This window comes from Panulirus ornatus, chromosome 17 (genome assembly GCF_036320965.1).
Source record: "Panulirus ornatus isolate Po-2019 chromosome 17, ASM3632096v1, whole genome shotgun sequence".
In the NCBI taxonomy this organism is placed as follows: domain Eukaryota; kingdom Metazoa; phylum Arthropoda; class Malacostraca; order Decapoda; family Palinuridae; genus Panulirus; species Panulirus ornatus.
This window is the reverse complement of record NC_092240.1, coordinates 51,271,737-51,291,965: the sequence shown is the minus strand read 5'-3', so window position 1 is coordinate 51,291,965 and position 20,229 is coordinate 51,271,737. Positions and strand designations below refer to the sequence as shown.

Genomic DNA, 20,229 nt, shown 5'->3' with positions numbered 1-20,229 from the left:
GACGAAGGTCCTTATCCCTTTAGGTGCTATGGACATTAATCTGTTCTTGTGTAGCATAGGGTAGCTCATGTAGAAAAATGTCAAGTAACTGTATGATTCAATAACAACAAACTGATAGTTGCTTACAGTACCCTCATTTCTCATAAAAAAAAAGAAAAAGAAAATCACAGACAAGGTAAAGCGAATGAATGGGGGATATGTGGGTATGAACAGCTTAAGTGAGATGTAGAACAGCAACACAGGATTATGGTTACCCATACAATGTGAGCAATCTATTAATTTACCGTGCTATTTAATCTTATTAGCAGCTCTTACAATCCCTTGATAATTTTAAGTAAACTACAGTGATAGTGAATTTTAAACTGTGGCACTTACTTGTGTATGGCTTGATATTTAGTTCTTGCTTATGCTTCTTAACCAAGTCCTTAGTGGCACCAGTGTATAGCATTGTGTCTGCTCGCAGTATTACTTCCACATCATATTCATTGTGACTTTTGTTGTGTATTATCACTGAAGACCTGAAGCCGAACAATGATGTAGACTTGTTCTGAGAAACCTTGATTGATTTATCTCACAAATGCCAATGGGGATATATAGCTTTGCAGGTAAATCCTTCATTAATTTAATGTTCATGCAGGAGTGATTAAGAAAAGTTGAGGGCCTTCTTAGTTTACTGTAATTTTCAAAAGGTAAAAATCATTTGTTCCAAGGGAAAACAACTTTCCTAATATCTAATGGAATGAAAATATGAAAAATCAGTAATGAACAAGGGAAGTTTTTCTGAACCTAGGTGGAATGATTCAAGACTTTTATAGGTTTAATGTCGTGATAAGCCAAAGAATAACAGCATATGGTCCTAAACCAACATAAATGACCCTAATACTACTTTTATAATTAGATCTGTAGTAAGTATATAAACAAAGATATCCCAAGTTTGCCTACATAAAATTTTAGGTAGGTGGAGGTGTTCTGTCCTCTCTGAAGGAGAGACACTGGGAAGGATGTTGCCTTGCAACTCAAAGATAAAGTATTATTGAAGCCAAGCTGTTCACCAGACAACACCTTCACACTCAAGAGCCCAGTGAAATACTGACAATCAGAGAAATGATCATAAGCATAAAACAAATTAGATAGTACTACATATGTGTTTGACCCAAAGCTAATCTTTATAAACTCATGCATCAGTGCAAAACTTGCCTCCCTTCACTGTTTTTTTTTTTTTTTTTTTATATAATCTCCATTTCTTTGGGCATCCATGGAATTAGATATGACCATTCTGGTATATGCTGGTGACAATGACCTAATACTGAGGTGGTACAACTTGATGTGAATTTTGGAAATGTGATGAATTTTATTTCTATATTCACTGAATATGTACTAAACAACTGATGATCATTTGTTTATGGTGGTTTTGGAAGTCACCCCCCCAAGTCATCTTCTGGGTTGACAATTGATTATGAAGTCTTATCTGGTCATGGTGTTAGACCTGTAATTCTCTCAAGTCACCATCAAATTCATATGGAAAGCATAAATGACCGAAAGTTTAAGAGGTTTGATGAACCTGTTCACAACATAATGAAGAGTTTATGATACATAAGGTACTTGAGCACAGTGTTACGGTACATTATGCATATAAATTATCAATTACTAGAAGTACGATGTTTTATGTAGCATCATCAAAATCTCTTTTTGTACTTACCTGAAGGGTTGCCCAATAATTATGTCATCATTCAGCTGGAAATCAAACTCAACATCTTCAAGCTCCTCATTAAGGTAGTATCTGGCAAAAACATTTTCACACATCCTGAGAGCATTGCGCATCACATTACGCTCCTCTTTTGATTCTGTTAAGGTGGATAAAGAAAGATTAGATCCAAGATATTTTCATATCTGTGTTTAGAGAATTTTTTCCTGTCCAGTGTGAAGTGGCTGTGAGCCATTAGTTCATATGAACCTGAACATTGAAGTCTGAAAATCATCTCAGAAGTTGTATTTGGACCATTTGTTAAAAAGAGTTGTGCATAATACCCCACATTTCTTGACCTTTCATAAAACTTGCTTCTCCACTTGTTAGCCCTAGAAATAGAACTAGTGAGTCACTTCTGAAAGTATCTACTCCTGTGACACTATCTGTCTGTTAGTTATAAACATACACCTGTGAGCTAAAAAAAATCAACAAATATCCTCCACCAGTTTCAAAGATCAAATGATGCTTGAGATTTCAAGAAGTTGTATTCTCAACATTAAGATTTCTCTTTTATTTTATTTGGCTATGCAATTTTTCAAGGGCTTCGTCATGATGACATCTATTTAACACAGTCAATCAAAAAAGGTTACGGAAAGATTAGTTGCATATACAAAAATATTCAAGGAAACCTTAGTTTCATAAAACATCTGTGTACTGTCAATAAGGAGAATGGAGATAACATGTAGATTTCTTGTTTCTGACAACTCAAAGTATAATATAACAAAAAAAAAAAATACAAAAAAGGCATCCTGAGATAAGGATCCTTTATAAGGTAATAAAAGGTACTAAAATTGAAAATTAAACAAGTTTTGAAATTAATTACCATACTTCACTGCTATGCTCTACTTTTGACCCAGAATCAGCATTAAAGGACAGGTACACCATCACACTGATTTGCCTACTTTTGACTCCCAGTCAGCATTAAAAGGAGATATATCATCACAAAGATAATATGAGAAAAATCAAATGAGAGGATTATAAAGATTAAAAGCATTACTGTCCAGTACCCCTGATTCTACAACGAATTACATTTCCATCGACTTTAGGGTAATGTTCTGCAAAGAAATAATTAAGGACATCACTGAATCAAGGTTAATGGCTATTCTTCCTGCTGATGCTGTCCACTATATGTATGAGTAGGGCTAGATGGGATGTTTGTGTGGCAGGTGTGAAGTGACAACCTGCTTATGATCAAAAATAAAATTTTCAGAGCATAAAGCTTTTATCATCTATTACTAGGTGCATATTTTGCTGAAATGACAGGAAAACATTACCTGGTATGTTCATCTTATTCTAAGGTCCTTACTCATCAGTATATAACTTTCAATCATCTATTCAGACACCTAAATTAACCAAAGTATCTACAACAGGTGACTTGGATAAATTACTGGACTAACTGAAAGTGGATGACAGGTCATTAGGTACGATCAAAGTGCAGTTATCAAGATGTGAAGAGTTAGAAAAAGGAAAAAAACACTGACACAAAGATAAAATTGTTATGAGTTGAGACTGATGAAATACAGTACCTTCAGCATATTTGTACAGATGAGTAACATCCTCACGCATGTACCTGCCCACTGCCTTTGTACTCACGAACTGACCAATCCTGCAAGTAAGTCCAGAAGAAGTGAGAATTATAAATACTTTAAAATATGGCTTTATTTGCATTAAGGTATCAGCTTTCCAAATCTATCTTAAGATAAAAGTCACAAACAGTAATTTCCCCACATTCTTATGATCAAAAGAATGAAGTTCATTGATTAAACAGCAGCGAAAAATAGTTACACGTCAGTCTTCTTTCCTAAAAGCTTCATGGGCTGGGAGGGTCCACGGTACTTCCACAACAGCTTGTCAGCGTTCACCTCAGCATAGACAAATGGGACATCATATGGACGTAGGATTTTACCATTTTTTATGGCTGCCAACGATGCTGGCCCACAGCGATACTGACCTGCATGTATGAAGAGAGCATTAAGCCCTTTCAAAATATATTTTTTCTCACTTTCTTACATAGCATCCCGTCTTCTCTATCAATCTATACCTATGACACTTGTTCCCCCTGGGAACTCTCATCAAAGGGTGGCCATGGCAAAAGACTCTCCACTTATCCTTGTCCTTACATGCCTCCCTCACATCCACCATTCCACACATTCTTCCACTATTTCTCTCCCTTCAGTATTTCTCCACTATTTCCCATGTCACAGGTGGTCTTCCACTTACATCAACCCCTTTACTTGTACTTTAATGGTGCTATCATACACTCTCCTTGTAAACTCCCAGTCTTGCATTCTTTCCACACGCCCAAACCATCTCGAAGCACTACATTTCATCCAGTCTAACACTCCACAATTCACTCCCTTTGCATTCCTTGCGATTCCACATCTCTGATACACCCTTTCATTTCTTTCTTCATTCCATCTAGTCACACCACATGCTCTTTTCAAATAGCTCATTTCCACAACCTGGATTCTTGATCTCTGTGATTAATTCCATGTCTATGTTTCAGCTACACAGGTCAGGGTTAGGACTAAGCAGTCCCTTAATTGTCTCTTCACTTCCATACTGACAACTCTACCCTTCATTATTCTATTATGGGATCCAATGACTCTTCTATCCTGTACAGCTCTCTCCTTTATCTCTCCTTCCATATCACCACAGTAACCCAAGACAGCTCTAACATACTTAAATTCACACACTTCTTCCACTCTTCCCCCCATATCCATTGGACAATTTAGTACAGTATCTCCTTTCACTCTATATGGTTTTATAAAATCTATACTTTCATTGTGTCCTTTCAAACACCATTACTTTACTTTTACATGCATTTACCTTCAATAGCCTATAATTATACATAAAACACATCTAAAACCTTCACTTTAAGCAAACAACACAGTATCATCCGCAAACAGGATTGCCACTAGCCACCATATCTCACTGCAACACTCCATCTCTGCACCCCTTTCCCTAGTTTTGCTTTCAACTCTCTTATCACTCTCTTTCCACATCCAGGCCTCACAAAACTTTCAAAGGTTTACCCCAGACACTTCACACGCCCTGGTTCAATCCATTGACAGCATGTCCACCCCGGTATATCACAACGTTCCAATTCACTCTATTCCTTGCATGCCTTTCACCCTCCTGTATGTTCAGGCCCAGATCGCTCAAAATCATTTTCACTCCATCTTTCCACCTCCAATTTGGTCTCCCACTTCTCCTCGTTCCCTCCACCTCTGAGACACATATCCTCTTTGTCAATCTTTCCTCACTCGTTCTCTCCATGTGACCAAACCATTTCAATACACCCTCTTCTGCTCTCTCAACCACACTCTTTTCATTACCACATATCTCTCTCACCCTTTCATTACTTTCTCGATGAAACCACCTCACACCACATATTGTCCTCAAACTTCTACACTCCTCCGCACAACCCTATCTGTAGCCCATGCCTCACAACCATATAAACGTGTTGGAACCACTATTCCTTCAAACATACATTTTTGCTCTCTGAGATAATGTTCTCGCCTTCCACACATTCTTCAACGCTCCCAGAACCTTCACCCCCTCCCCCACCCTGTGACTCACTTTTGCTTACATGGTTCCATCTGCTGCTAAATCCACTCCCAGATATCTGAAACACCTCACTTCCTCCAGTTTTTTTTCATTCAAACTTACTTCCCATAGATAGAGTTGATAGAGATGCTTTGTGGAAGGTATTAAGAGTATATGGCGTGGGAGGTAAGTTGCTAGAAGCAGTAAAAAGTTTTTATCGAGGATGTAAGGCATGTGTATGAGCAGGAAGAGAGGAAAGTGATTGGTTCCCAGTGAATGTCAGTTTGTGGCAGGGGTGTGTGATGTCTCCATGGTTGTCTAACTTGTTTATGGATGGGGTTGTTCGGGAGGTAAAAGTATGCAGTCTGTTGTGAATGAGAGGCCTTGGGAAGTGTCAGCTGTTGTTCGTTGATGATACAGCACTGGTGGCTGATTCGGGTGAGAAATTGCAGAAGTTGGTGACTGAGTTTGGTAAAGTGTGTGAAAGAAGAAAGCTGAGAGTAAATGTAAATAAGAGCAAGGTTTATTAGGTACAGTAGGGTTGAGGGACAAGTCAATTGGGAGGTAAGTTTGAATGGAGAAAAACTAAAGGAAGTGAAGTGTTTTAGATATCTGGGAGTGGATTTGGCAGCGGATGGAACCATGGAAGCGGAAGTGAGTTAAAGGGTAGGGGAAGGGGGCAAAGGTTCTGGGAGCACTGAAGAATGTGTGGAAGGCGAGAACATTATCTCGGAAAGCAAAAATGGGTATGTTTGAAGGAATAGTGGTTCCATCAATGTTATATGGTTATGAGGCATGGGCTATAGATAGGGTTGTGCGGAGGACGGTGGATGTGTTGGAAATGAGATGTTTGAGGACAATATGTGGTGTGGGGTGGTTTCATCGAGAAAGTAATGAAAGGGTGAGTGAGAAGTGTGGTAATAAAAAGAGTGTGGTTGAGAGAGCAAAAGAGGGTATATTGAAATGGTTTGGTCACATGGAGAGAATGAGTGAGGAAAGATGACATCACTCAGCCCTGCCTCACACCTACATATCCTAAAACTTTAGCTTAGCTCTCCATCCACTCTTATATATGCATTTGCTCCTCTATGGAAGGCTTTCACACCATCCACCAGTTGTCCCCCTATGCCATATATCCTTAACACATCCCATACGCTCTCTCCAGATCCATTAAAGCTGCATACTACTTTTTACCTTTTGCTAAATACTTTTCCACAGTCATCTCTACTTCAAAAATCTGATCCACACATCCCCTACCTTTCCTAAAACCCCCTTGTTCTTCACTTATTCTGCATTCAGTCACTTGCAGTGTTCTTCACTTATTCTGCATTCAGTCACTTCCATCACTCTGTTAATTAATATTCTTAAATACACTTTTCCTTGTATACTTTCATTTTTTTTCTTTTATACTATTCGCCATTTCCCACATTAGCAAGGTAGCGTTAAGAACAGAGGACTGAGCCTTTGAGGGAATATCCTCTCTTGGCCCCCTTCTCCGTTCCTTTTTTGGGAAAATTAAAAATGAGAGGGGAGGATTTCCAGCCCCCCCGCTCTCTTCACTTTTAGTCACCTTCTACGACATGCAGGGAATATATGGGAAGTATTCTTTCTCCCCATCCCCTATACTTAAGAGACTTATTCCCCTACAATTGCTACATACATCCTCAGCAACTTTTCCTATGAATAAGGGAACAATAATTGCTTTCACCCAATCCTCAGGCATAACCCTCTGTTTCCATGCTAAATTACATATAAGATGCATCCACTCTGGTATACCATGCTTCTTTTCCATACTTTAGCATTTTAACTTTATCTTAGCAGCACTATTTTTGCGTGATGCCTAAAGGAAATATACTTTGAAGTTATGATAAAGGTTTTATATCTCACTGAAAATTTTGCAATTCTGTAAATTCACTATTCTTAATTCATCAAACATATTCTTTCATGAGTATTTAACTTCCGTTACTTCTTGCCTAAGATGTATATCTTGGGCCAGATACACTGCACTTTGGATATCCAACAGCCTTATTGTCGATGGGCCATCTGTGATAAATGAAAATTCTTTGCACTTAGAAAACCTTCACTGGATGAGTGAATATATGATGGTTTCAAAAAAATTATACTTTATGTTAAACATAGGAAGTAGTACAAAGTTGCAGTGTACTAAAACATTAAAGATCATAATAAAATTTTGGTAAGGTCTTCCTGTCTAGTGAAATATATCAAGACTGTTGCAGTATATACATAATATTTTGGTAAGTCTTTAAGATTTTATTCTAGGAACTAAAAAGGCACTATCTATCTATCTATAACTCCAACAGACTCATTCCCTCTGGAAACTCTCATCAAGGGAATGGGCAAGGCAAAAGACACTCCACTTATCCCTGTCCTTACATGCCTCCCTCACATACATCATTCCATGCATTCTTCCACCATTCCTCTCCCTCCGGTACTCTACTTCCCCATGTCACAGGAGGTCTTCCTCTCATATCAACCCCTTTAATCATACTCTTCTTTCAAACTCCCTATCTTGCATGCTTTCCTTCTGCATAAACCTAAAAGGTACCCCTCCAGCAATGTAATAGCTGGTCCAACCCATGTATAATAATCAAGCACTATCATATCAGACTGGTATACATTAGCTTTTAATCAGATTAGGGTGTGCATGTGTGTGCTTGTATGTTAACTAGCTTATCATAAGGAATTATTTACTTAAGCAGCTAAGAAATACAGTATTATAACTTAAGATGCAAACAGGAGACTCACCATCACTCTCTTCTTGTGGTGTGGCATCAATGACTTGCCAGCCACCGAACTCTGGGCCTATATCATCTCTAGTCATCCATACCTCATTCCAAACGTGGAAATTCCACACAGAATCAGAAATGAGACGTTTAATTGGCTCTCCCTCATCATCAACGAAATAATCAATGGTGAGGGAAGCTTGAGTGTCATGGGCAGAGGAGAAGTTAGTAATGGAGCGGCAGGGGATTCCAATGGCCCTGCAAGCTGAGGTGACTACACCAGAGAACACCCAGCACTGCCCATACTTTACAGACTCCTTTTTCTTGTAGAACTCCTGAAGAATGAGTTGAGAACCACCCCATTTTGTTGGAGAACAACCACCACTGTAGTCACCACTCCAGTTTCCCACCAGAATACCACTGTCATCAGGGGAGTTGACCTGTATGGTAAATAATCTGAGTTAGATAAAATTTGTCAATTCATTTTCAAGGGGAAAAAAAAAATGATGTAACCTTAAGTGCACTGACATATCCAGCAACACAGCAAGTGATGTAGACGACATCAAGATAAGAGATGATTTATATGTGCAACAACTAATAAATAATGTACACATGTTCAGAAAATATTGCAACTGATGTCATCTAATTTTTGTTACAATATAATCCTTTACTGTGTATAGTTCCTACCATTTAGCTGATTATATACATTAAAAAAACTACATGTCAACAAACCCCAGCAGATATGGCTCGAGTCACTTTGATGGGGTCGCTTCTGTGGGCAGCAGACATCTTGCAAATCTTAGTTAGTACATAGAGTACACATTCCAGCACATTCTCTTCAAATTGGGCAAAATTCCAAGGACAGGGTCTGAGGCTTGTAGAAGTACCTCGCCATATGAGCCCTGAATCATTAAGTACATATTCCTGCTTCTCTGCCTCACCCTCCAGATACACTGGATCATCTGCCATGTAAGATTATTTATTACTTTCAGACAAAGATCAATCTGGGATTCTGTATGTGGAATGCATTATGATATGACAGTTTAGTGGGCATCTGTGCTGTTATCTTGATGAATTTCTTGAAGTAAAATATGAATAAATGGATAACATGACATCCTAATTCAAGATGATGCAATGCACAGTAAGTATACTGTAGTCTTTACATATATAGCATTCAGGACAAGCTCCTCTTAAGTCACTGTTACTGCACTGAAAAAAGTCACCTTATGGCATTACAATGCCATACATCAAGCATGGGATAACTGTAAAAACTTTTCTAAATGGTAAACAAGGGAGCAAATGCAAAAAATCAATAATGGAAACTTGTCTCTAATATTTCAACTACACAGGAGCACATACAAGTGACCAATAAAGGAAAATCTTTACCGTTCAGCATTTCACTACCCTAAAATCTCCTGTATCAAAAATTTCTACTATATCCCAATACAAATTCATATTGCACTAAATGGTGCCCAACTCTATCTAGCACAGTTCATGATTAATATTTAGATATCAAGGTGAAAAAAGAGCATTTCAAGGTTTTGGGCTGATTTTGAAGCAGGAAAAGCTGTTGTTAAGTAGTTTCAAACTTATAGCTTAGTGTTCAAAAATTGCCCATTGAAATATCCATTGGGGAATTTTCTTGTAACTAGCACAATCTTGTGGCAGTACCAAGGTTGATTAAATGTTTCCTGGAGATGATCACTGAAAGTGCCTATACAATGGTGAAAACAAAAACGAAATCGTTTGAGCATTGACTACTGTTGTACAGTGCATACATTAGTGATGTGACTGACAATTTAGTAAAATCTCAGACTAAAACCTTGCAGAGTAAAGCAAGACGTTACCTGCAATTCTAAGGGTCTACATGCTAAGAAAGCCACTAAAATCATATCTATGATACATTCAGTACAACATAATGTATCTCTTCATGAAAAAAAGTTAAAGTGTGAATTTATATCAAATATCTCATTTATGTTACCTTGACACCAGGGGTTGAAGAGAATAAAGAAGGTATTTTTGCATGGATAATTGTGGGTCTTGTCATCTGACTGGACATCTGCTTCAAGGTTCCACTCCCCAACAATAGCCGTGCAGGATGTTTTAACCTGTATATGATATATTCGGTTTTATATATTGCACTGAAAAATTCTGGAACACAGTTCTTATAATCCACACCGACTTGTGTTTAAGTTGAATGTTAAAAAGATCTGTCAAATTCATAATAATAATAATCTGAGAAAATCAAAAGCATTTCATTTGCCGACACTTTATCGAAAAATCATCTTTAAATACCTAACAAAGTTTAGTGAAGTTCATAACTTTTATCATCTACAAACCACTACATTCTTTAGACAGGCTTATGAAAATACATTAGAAAAAATCTACTAACTCAACATCTGCAGCAAACCACTGTTAAAAGAGTGAAGTACCGTGAGTGTGATGGATCCTTCTGAAGAGTCTGATATACAAGCTGACCATCCATTGTATGGGTCTGCACCAACGCTTACACCTACCAGGGTCTGGTTCCCAAAACTAGGGCTCTTGGCATCTAGGAAAAAAAAATATTAAAAAAAGAAGTGTCAATGGATACTTTTTCACATAGTGATAAATGAATCAACAGACATATGATGATTCTTTGAGACTGACCGAGTTCAGGGATGTCATACATCTCCCTAGAACATAAATAATTAGAATATGATATCTTTATAAATAAAAAAATACATGCTAGTAAGCAAATTATCTCTGGTACAAGCATTAAGATGAAAGAAATTATTTCTTTATGGCCAAGTTACAGAAAGCATTCACCTAAATTGCTAAGCACGCAAGGGAAACATTAACTGAATTTACAAAATCACAAGTTGAAATCCAATTTGAATAAAATCCCACTGAGCTAAAAGTCAAATTTTTTTTTTTTTTTTTTTTATACTTTGTCGCTGTCTCCCGCGTTTGCGAGGTAGCGCAAGGAAACAGACGAAAGAAATGGCCCCCCCCCCCATACACATGTACATACACACGTCCACACACGCAAATATACATACCTACACAGCTTTCCATGGTTTACCCCAGACGCTTCACATGCCTTGCTTCAATCCACTGACAGCACGTCAACCCCTGTATACCACATGACTCCAATTCACTCTATTTCTTGCCCTCCTTTCACCCTCCTGCATGTTCAGGCCCCGATCACACAAAATCTTTTTCACTCCATCTTTCCACCTCCAATTTGGTCTCCCTCTTCTCCTCGTTCCCTCCACCTCCGACACATATATCCTCTTGGTCAATCTCTCCTCACTCATTCTCTCCATGTGCCCAAACCATTTCAAAACACCCTCTTCTGCTCTCTCAACCACGCTCTTTTTATTTCCACACATCTCTCTTACCCTTACGTTACTTACTCGCTCAAACCACCTCACACCACACATTGTCCTCAAACATCTCATTTCCAGCACATCCATCCTCCTGCGCACATCTCTATCCATAGCCCACGCCTCGCAACCATACAGCATTGTTGGTACCACTATTCCCTCAAACATACCCATTTTTGCTTTCCGAGATAATGTTCTCGACTTCCACACATTTTTCAAGGCTCCCAAAATTTTCGCCCCCTCCCCCACCCTATGATCCACTTCCGCTTCCATGGTTCCATCCGCTGACAGATCCACTCCCAGATATCTAAAACACTTCACTTCCTCCAGTTTTTCTCCATTCAAACTCACCTCCCAATTGACTTGACCCTCACCCTACTGTACCTAATAACCTTGCTCTTATTCACATTTACTCTCAACTTTCTTCTTCCACACACTTTACCAAACTCAGTCACCAGCTTCTGCAGTTTCTCACATGAATCAGCCACCAGCGCTGTATCATCAGCGAACAACAATTGACTCACTTCCCAAGCTCTCTCATCCCCAACAGACTTCATACTTGCCCCTCTTTCCAGGACTCTTGCATTTACCTCCTTTACAACCCCATCCATAAACAAATTAAACAACCATGGAGACATCACACACCCCTGCCGCAAACCTACATTCACTGAGAACCAATCACTTTCCTCTCTTCCTACACGTACACATGCCTTACATCCTCGATAAAAACTTTTCACTGCTTCTAACAACTTGCCTCCCACACCATATATTCTTAATACCTTCCACAGAGCATCTCTATCAACTCTATCATATGCCTTCTCCAGATCCATAAATGCTACATACAAATCCCTTTGCTTTTCTAAGTATTTCTCACATACATTCTTCAAAGCAAACACCTGATCCACACATCCTCTACCACTTCTGAAACCGCACTGCTCTTCCCCAATCTGATGCTCTGTACATGCCTTCACCCTCTCAATCAATACCCTCCCATATAATTTACCAGGAATACTCAACAAACTTATACCTCTGTAATTTGAGCACTCACTCTTATCCCCTTTGCCTTTGTACAATGGCACTATGCACGCATTCCGCCAATCCTCAGGCACCTCACCATGAGTCATACATACATTAAATAACCTTACCAACCAGTCAACAATACAGTCACCCCCTTTCTTAATAAATTCCACTGCAATACCATCCAAACCTGCTGCCTTGCCGGCTTTCATCTTCCGCAAAGCTTTTACTACCTCTTCTCTGTTTACCAAATCATTTTCCCTAACCCTCTCACTTTGCACACCACCTCGACCAAAACACCCTATATCTGCCACTCTGTCATCAGACACATTCAACAAACCTTCAAAATACTCATTCCATCTCCTTCTCACATCACCGCTACTTGTTATCACCTCCCCATTTACGCCCTTCACTGAAGTTCCCATTTGCTCCCTTGTCTTACGCACCCTATTTACCTCCTTCCAGAACATCTTTTTATTCTCCCTAAAATTTACTGATAGTCTCTCACCCCAACTCTCATTTGCCCTTTTTTTCACCTCTTGCACCTTTCTCTTGACCTCCTGTCTCTTTCTTTTATACTTCTCCCACTCAATTGCATTTTTTCCCTGCAAAAATCGTCCAAATGCCTCTCTCTTCTCTTTCACTAATACTCTTACTTCTTCATCCCACCACACACTACCCTTTCTAAACAGCCCACCTCCCACTCTTCTCATGCCACAAGCATCTTTTGCGCAATCCATCACTGATTCCCTAAATACATCCCATTCCTCCCCGACTCCCCTTACTTCCATTGTTCTCACCTTTTTCCATTCTGTACACAGTCTCTCCTGGTACTTCCCCACACAGGTCTCCTTCCCAAGCTCACTTACTCTCACCACCTTCTTCACCCCAACATTCACTCTCTTTTCTGAAAACCCATACTAATCTTCACCTTAGCCTCCACAAGATAATGATCAGACATCCCTCCAGTTGCACCTCTCAGCACATTAACATCCAAAAGTCTCTCTTTCGCACGCCTGTCAATTAACACGTAATCCAATAACGCTCTCTGGCCATCTCTCCTACTTACATAAGTATACTTATGTATATCTCGCTTTTAAACCAGGTATTCCCAATCATCAGTCCTTTTTCAGCACATAAATCTACAAGCTCTTCACCATTTCCATTTACAACACTGAACACCCCATGCATACCAATTATTCCCTCAAATTATCAAAGTCAAATTATTATCTATAATAAAGTTAAATTCACCTCTTGCACCTTTCTCTTGACCTCCCGCCTCTTTCTTTTATACATCTCCCAAGTCATTTGCACTATTTCCCTGCAAAACTCGTCCAAATGCCTCTCTCTTCTCTTTCACTAATAATCTTACTTCTTCATCCCACCACTCACTACCCTTCCTAATCTGCCCACCTCCCACGCTTCTCATGCCACAAGCATCTTTTGTGCAAGCCATCACTGCTTCCCTAACTACATCTCATTCCTCCCCTACTCCCCTTACATCCTCTGCTCTCACCTTTTTCCATTCTGCACTCAGTCTCTCCTGGTACTTCCTCACACAAGTCTCCTTCCCAAGCTCATTTACTCTCACGACTCTCTGCCCCCCAACATTCTCTCTTCTCTGAAAACCTCTACAAAATTCACCTTCGCAAATGAGAGTTGGGGTGAGAGACTATCATTAAATTTTAGGGAGAATAAAAAGATGTTTTGGAAGGAGGTAAATAAAGTGCATAAGACAAGAGAACACATGGGAACATCAGTGAAGGGGGCTAATGTGGAGGAAATAACAAGTAGTGGTGATGTGAGAAGGAGATGGAGTGAGTATTTTGAAGGTTTGTTGAATGTGTTAGATGATAAAGTGGCAGATATAGGGTGTTTTGGTCGAGGTGGTGTGTGAAGTGAGAGGGTTAGGGAGAATGATTTGGTAAACAGAGAAGAGGTACTAAAAGCTTTGTGGAAGATGAAAGCCAGCAAAGCAGCGGGTTTGGATGGTATTGCAGTGGAATTTATAAAAAAAGGGGGTGAATGTGTTGTTGACTGGTTGGTAAGGATTTTTAACGTATGTATGACTCATGGTGAGGTGCCTGAGGATTGGTGGAATGTTTGCATAGTGCCACTGTTGAAAGGCAAAGGGGATAAGGGTGAGTGCTCAAATTACAGAGGTATAAGTTTGTTGAGTATTCCTGGGAAATTATATGGGAGGGTATTGATTGAGAGGGTGAAAGCATGTACAGAGCATCAGATTGGGGAAGAGCACTGTGGTTTCAGAAGTGGTAGAGGATGTGTGGATCTGGTGTTTGGTCTGAAGAATGTATGTGAGAAATACTTAGAAAAGCAAATGGATTTGTATGTAGCATTTATGGATCTGGAGAAGGCACATGATAGAGTTGATAGAGATGCTCTGTGGAAGGTATTAAGAATATATGGTGTGAGAGGCAAGTTGCAAGAAGCAGTGAAAAGTTTTTATCGAGGATGTAAGGCACGTGTATGAGTAGGTAGAGAGAAAAGTGATTGGTTCTCAGTGAATGTTGGGTTGCGGCAGGGGTGCGTGATGTCTCCATGGTAGTTTAATTAATTCATGGATGGGGTTGTTAGGGAGGCGAATGCACGAGTTTTGGAGACAGGGGCAAGTATGCAGTCTATTGTGGATGAGAGGGCTTGGGAAGTGAGTCAGTTGTTGTTAGCTGATGATACAGTGCTGGTGGCTGATTCGGGTGAGAAATTGCAGAAGCTGGTGACTGCATTTGGTAAAGTGTGTAAAAGAGGAAAGTTGAGAGTAAATGTGGATAAGAGCAAGGTTATTAGGTACAGTAGGGTTGAGGGACTAGTCAATTGGGAGGTAAGTTTGAGTGGAAAAAAACTGGAGGAAGTAAAGTGTTTTAGAAATCTGGAAGTGGACTTGGCAGCGGATGGAACCATGGAAGCGAAAGTGAGTTACAGGGTGGGGGAGGGGCGAAAGTTCTGGGAGCGATGAAAATTGTGTGGAAGGTGAGAACATTATCTAGGAAAGCAAAAATGGGTATGTTTGAAGAAATAGTGGTTCCAACAATGTTATATGGTTGCAAGGCGTGGGCTACAGATAGAGTTGTGCGGATGAGGAGCTACGTGTTAGAAATGAGATGTTTGAGGACAAAATGTGCTGTGAGGTGGTTTGATCGAGTTAGTAATAATAAAAAGAGTGTGGTTGAGAGAGAAGAAGAGAGTGTTTTGAAATGGTTTGGTCACATAGAGAGAATGAGTGAGGAAAGATTGACCAAGAGGATATATGTGTCAGAGGTGGAGGGAGCGAGGAGAAAAGGGAGACCAAATTGGAGGTGGAAAGGTGGAGTGAAAAAGATTTTGAGCAATCAGGGCCTGAACATGCAGGAGGGTGAAAGGCGTGCAAGGCATCGAATGAATTGGAACGATGTGGTATATCAGAGTTGATGTGCTGTCAATGGATTGAACCTGGGCATGTGAGGCATCTGGGGTAAACCATGGAAAGTTTTGTAAGGCTTGGATGTGGAAAGGAAGCTGTGGTTTTGGTGCATTACACATGACAGCTAGAGATTGAGTGTGAACGAGTGTGGCTTTTGTTGTCTTTTCCATGCGCTACCTCGCACGCATATGGGGGGAGGGGTTGTCATTTCATGTGTGGCAGGGTGTGGCGACGCGAATGAATAAAGGCAGCAGTATGAATTATGTACGTGTGTATATATGTAAGTGTATGTATATATATGTATACGTTGAAATGTATAGGTATGTATATGTGCGTGTGCACGTGTATGTATATACATGCGTATATGAGTGGGTTGGGCCATTCTTTCGTCTGTTTCCATGCGCTACTTCGCAAACGCAGGAGACAGCGACAAAGTATAATAAAAAAAGTTAAGTCACTTTCACATGGAAACCTTAAATCTCAGCAAACTAATGGTCCAATATCAACTGTTTGGAAGAAACAAATAACTAGATGGTCTCATGCATGATAAACCCTGACAGAACAATTATACAAGAAAGACCATTCTGTATACCGGTATTTTGCAAAATGATAATGACAGGAAACATGAATAACTAAACTGAGGTATCAGAACTAACTGCAGTCAATGATACTGTTTAATCTACCTCCCTTACAATATTACTATCATATAGCTATATATATATATATATATATATAATATATATATATATATATATATATATATATATAGCTCTGTGGTTATATGGTTATATGTGCAGCACATGAAAAAACTTTTGAGTGATATTTTGCAACAAGAATAGGTTAATACTGAAAATGGCATCCTTTTCTCGATGAAAAAAAAATATCAGTCAGTTGTTTTATGCAACTCCATTTTACATAATGCCACAAATATTTTTGGGGAAACTGGAAGCATCATAAAGATTTCTTTATTGACTCCCTTTCATTTAAAAAATAATTTTCTATAATGTTAAGTGATAAACCAAATAATTGCCCGATATGAAAGAGTATTTTCTTGCTATCCAGCATTTCCATACATGCTCTAAGAATGGATGACCTCAAGCTGTGAAGGAGGAAAACCTTTACTACCTCTGACTGGTAACATAAAATGATTGACTGACTGACCATCTGCAAGCCTCTTCTCTTTACTACCTCTGATTGGTAACATAAAATGATTGACTGACTGACCATCTGCAAGCCTCTTCTCTTTACTACCTCTGATTGGTAACATAAATGACTGATTGACCATCTGCAAGCCTCTTCTCTTTTTTCTTCTTACCAGTGACAGTGAAGACGAGAGAGACCTTATCCGTCTCTTTATCCATGGCTTTATTGGTGTTTAGGACGATGGTGAACTCCTGCCCACGTCGCACCACCAAGCGAGGGTCCTCTTTCCTCTCCATCAGCTCATACTGGCTGGTGTGATGAAGGGATCCATTCTCTGCAGTTCGCAGGTCGAAGTCCTTCACAGCCAGATAATCTACAAAGTGAGATATACATATGTATCTGTGTGTATGTGAAAGAAGAAAAAAAACCATCTATCACCAGTTAGATGTATACTGTGATTAGAAATAGGTCATTACTAATGCTATGGGGTCTTTGTAATACTTAGAACTGTATCAACATCATCCTTGTTTTATTTTGAATTATATTATCACTATTGCTGTGTGATTCTTGGTAAAGAATCGTTTTCTCTCTCCAGACAGGAGGCGTACCCAACATTGCTAACAATCAACTCAAGTGGACTGGGCTACATATATTCAGTCTCATGCTTGTGGACTTTTTTCCCCTAAGATGAGACAGTAACAGTAAGGACTCGTTAAGAAAACAAGGCACTGCAAAATGATGAAGCTCTGAGGTGAAGTGGTAGAGCAGGGGAAATAATGTAGCAGGGCACTGGGAAAATGTGGATGGACACTGAAAATATGGCTGGGCACCGGAAAAATATGGCTGAGAAACTGGGGAAAATAAGGTATGGCACTGTAAAAATGTGGCATAGCACTGGGGAAAATGTGGCAAAGTAGTTGGTAAAATGTAGCAGAACACTGGATAAAATGTGGTGAGGCACCTGGATATAATGTGGCAGAGCATGGGGGAAATATATGGCAGAGCACAGGAGAAAATGTGGCAAGGAATGGGGAAAAATATGTGGCAGGGTACTGGATCAAATGTGTCACACCAGATAAATGTGGCAGGGGCTAACTGGATTAAGTATACCCAGGACCCTGGGGGAAAACATGGCAGGGTACTGGGGTATCCTGCGGTAGGGGCATCGGGAAATAAGTGACTAGGCACTTGAAAAAAAAAAAAAATATTGACAGGGCAATGGGGGGGAAATCTGGCAAGGCACTGGAAAAATAACTGTGACGGGGCACTCTGGAAAATAATGTGTGGCAGGGCACTGCAAAAAGTGCGACGGGGCATTTGAAAAGTACAGGACACTGGGGGAAAAAAAAATGTGATAGGGCATTAAAAAAAAAAAAAAATAAGACAGGAGACCGGGGAAAAAATAGGGCAGGGTATCAATATAAAAATTCACGATTTCAACCTTCATTCACTATCTAGATGACCTCATATTAATCCTCGGTCTCTTAACAGCTTGTTAATTGGGTATATAAACTTTGGCATCAACAATACAGACCTAATTTTCCCTTGCGATTCTTTTCCGCCAGTTTCTGCCTTTTGCTTTACGCAGAACCTAACCTAACCCCTTATCCAACTTACTGGAAAACCACAGTACAGTTACGATGGCCTTGAGCACATCGGTACATCCCTTGAGAGCGACGGTACGCCCCTGGAGCACAACGGTACGCCCCTGGAGCACGACGGTACGCCCCTGGAGCACGACGGCACGCCCCTGCAGCACGGCGGTACGCCCCTGGAGCACGACGGTACGCCCCTGGAGCACGACGGCAAGCCCCTGCAGCACGGCGGTACGCCCCTGGAGCGCGACGGTACGCCCCTGGAGCACGACGGCACGCCCCTGGAGCGCGACAGTACGCCCCTGGCCTGAGACGGTACACCACCCCTGGAGCACGACGGTACGCCCCTGGAGCGCAACGGTACGCCCCTGGAGCGCGACGGTACGCCACCCCAAGGTCTCATGAGTCTTATCAAAGGGAACGCCAACATGATACCATGGTCGCACCGCTCATGGTCACGGGTCGCACCAACGTTGTACGCCGCGGGCGTACCGTCGTCGTACGTGCCGGTCGTACATCTTGGTCGCACCGACGTCGTGATCAAGGGACTGAGTGTGAGTCACGACGGGATAATGGCGTCACACAAGGGTGCGGGTGGACCAGCTGTCCCCTTATGTCACTGGATGCGGGAAATCCCGCCACAAAACACATTCCTTTAGCCAAGTCGCCCCCCCCCACTAGTTGAGTTCTCAAAAGAGATAATAATATCTAATATACGCATGAATGGCGCTCATTCATGGTCCATACCGCTTAAAATGCCTCCCTCTACCCTAGAGAGAGGAGAGCGAAAGCGAGCCATGTACTCCCACGCTAATGCAGTACTTAAAAGACGCTGTAAGTAGAGACAGGAATTCATGCTCTCACATAACTTTAAATATGTATACTTCTCACATAACAACACTTACATATGCACAAGTTAGACAAAGGATGTGGCTAGACAGCAAGCAAATCAAGTCATGCACTTACGTATGCACCAGGCTATGACGCATGACCACAGAGGGAGATAAAGCTTCCCCCCCCCCCCTCCATTGGTCATCACGCACCATTTGAAGCAATGTGGGAGAAGAAAAAAAAAAAACCCAGCTCATTACGCAAAGCAAGTTGGGATTTCGTGACGAAGACAGCGTGTCGAAATGACTTGGTGGGGGAAAGTACAACACCGGATATCATCCCCTCCCTCCCGCTCCCGCATCTTAAACCATATAAGGCTTCCTTACTAACACGAGCAAAAATACGGTTGTTAGAAAAGAGAAACAAAAAAATTAAAGTTTTCTCCCACGTATATAAAGTTTTGAATATTTTTTTTGGCTCCGTTAGCTTATCAAAATTCTGTTTTCGCGATGCTGCTCTTAATTTCTTACACTTGTCCTTATTCATACTTACACATCCACCTGAACGCGTGGACCACCTTGGGTATGATGACCTAACCTTTGACCTGACTCTTACAATTCAGGTTACAGGTTACACCATCAAACCCAATGGTCATACCGTCGTGTATAAGGGCTTTTAACGACCATTAGTGTGTGTGTGTGTGTGTGTGTGTGTGTGGGACAAGTCGTTGTATCCGTCACTTCGTAACTCAAATGGGTAGTTCATCAGCAGTGTATTCACTGTCTGGAACTCACCGCGTCACAGGAAACCAACAGAG

General features: G+C 40.5%; 1 protein-coding gene across 2 annotated transcripts in view; it reads right to left on the bottom strand.

Annotated features, from left to right (window-relative positions):
• Positions 1-20,229, bottom strand: part of Tg (Transglutaminase) — a 96,956-nt gene that overhangs the window by 12,415 nt on the left and 64,312 nt on the right. For both annotated transcript variants that reach the window (XM_071672503.1, XM_071672502.1), the window contains 9 exons: positions 17,159-17,359; positions 10,473-10,591; positions 10,022-10,148; positions 8,773-9,002; positions 8,063-8,480; positions 3,533-3,698; positions 3,274-3,353; positions 1,700-1,844; positions 376-518 (listed from right to left, as the gene is read on the bottom strand). In XM_071672503.1, coding sequence (XP_071528604.1) covers positions 376-518; positions 1,700-1,844; positions 3,274-3,353; positions 3,533-3,698; positions 8,063-8,480; positions 8,773-9,002; positions 10,022-10,148; positions 10,473-10,591; positions 17,159-17,359 — 1,629 coding nt within the window. The remainder of the gene's footprint in view (positions 1-375; positions 519-1,699; positions 1,845-3,273; positions 3,354-3,532; positions 3,699-8,062; positions 8,481-8,772; positions 9,003-10,021; positions 10,149-10,472; positions 10,592-17,158; positions 17,360-20,229) is intronic.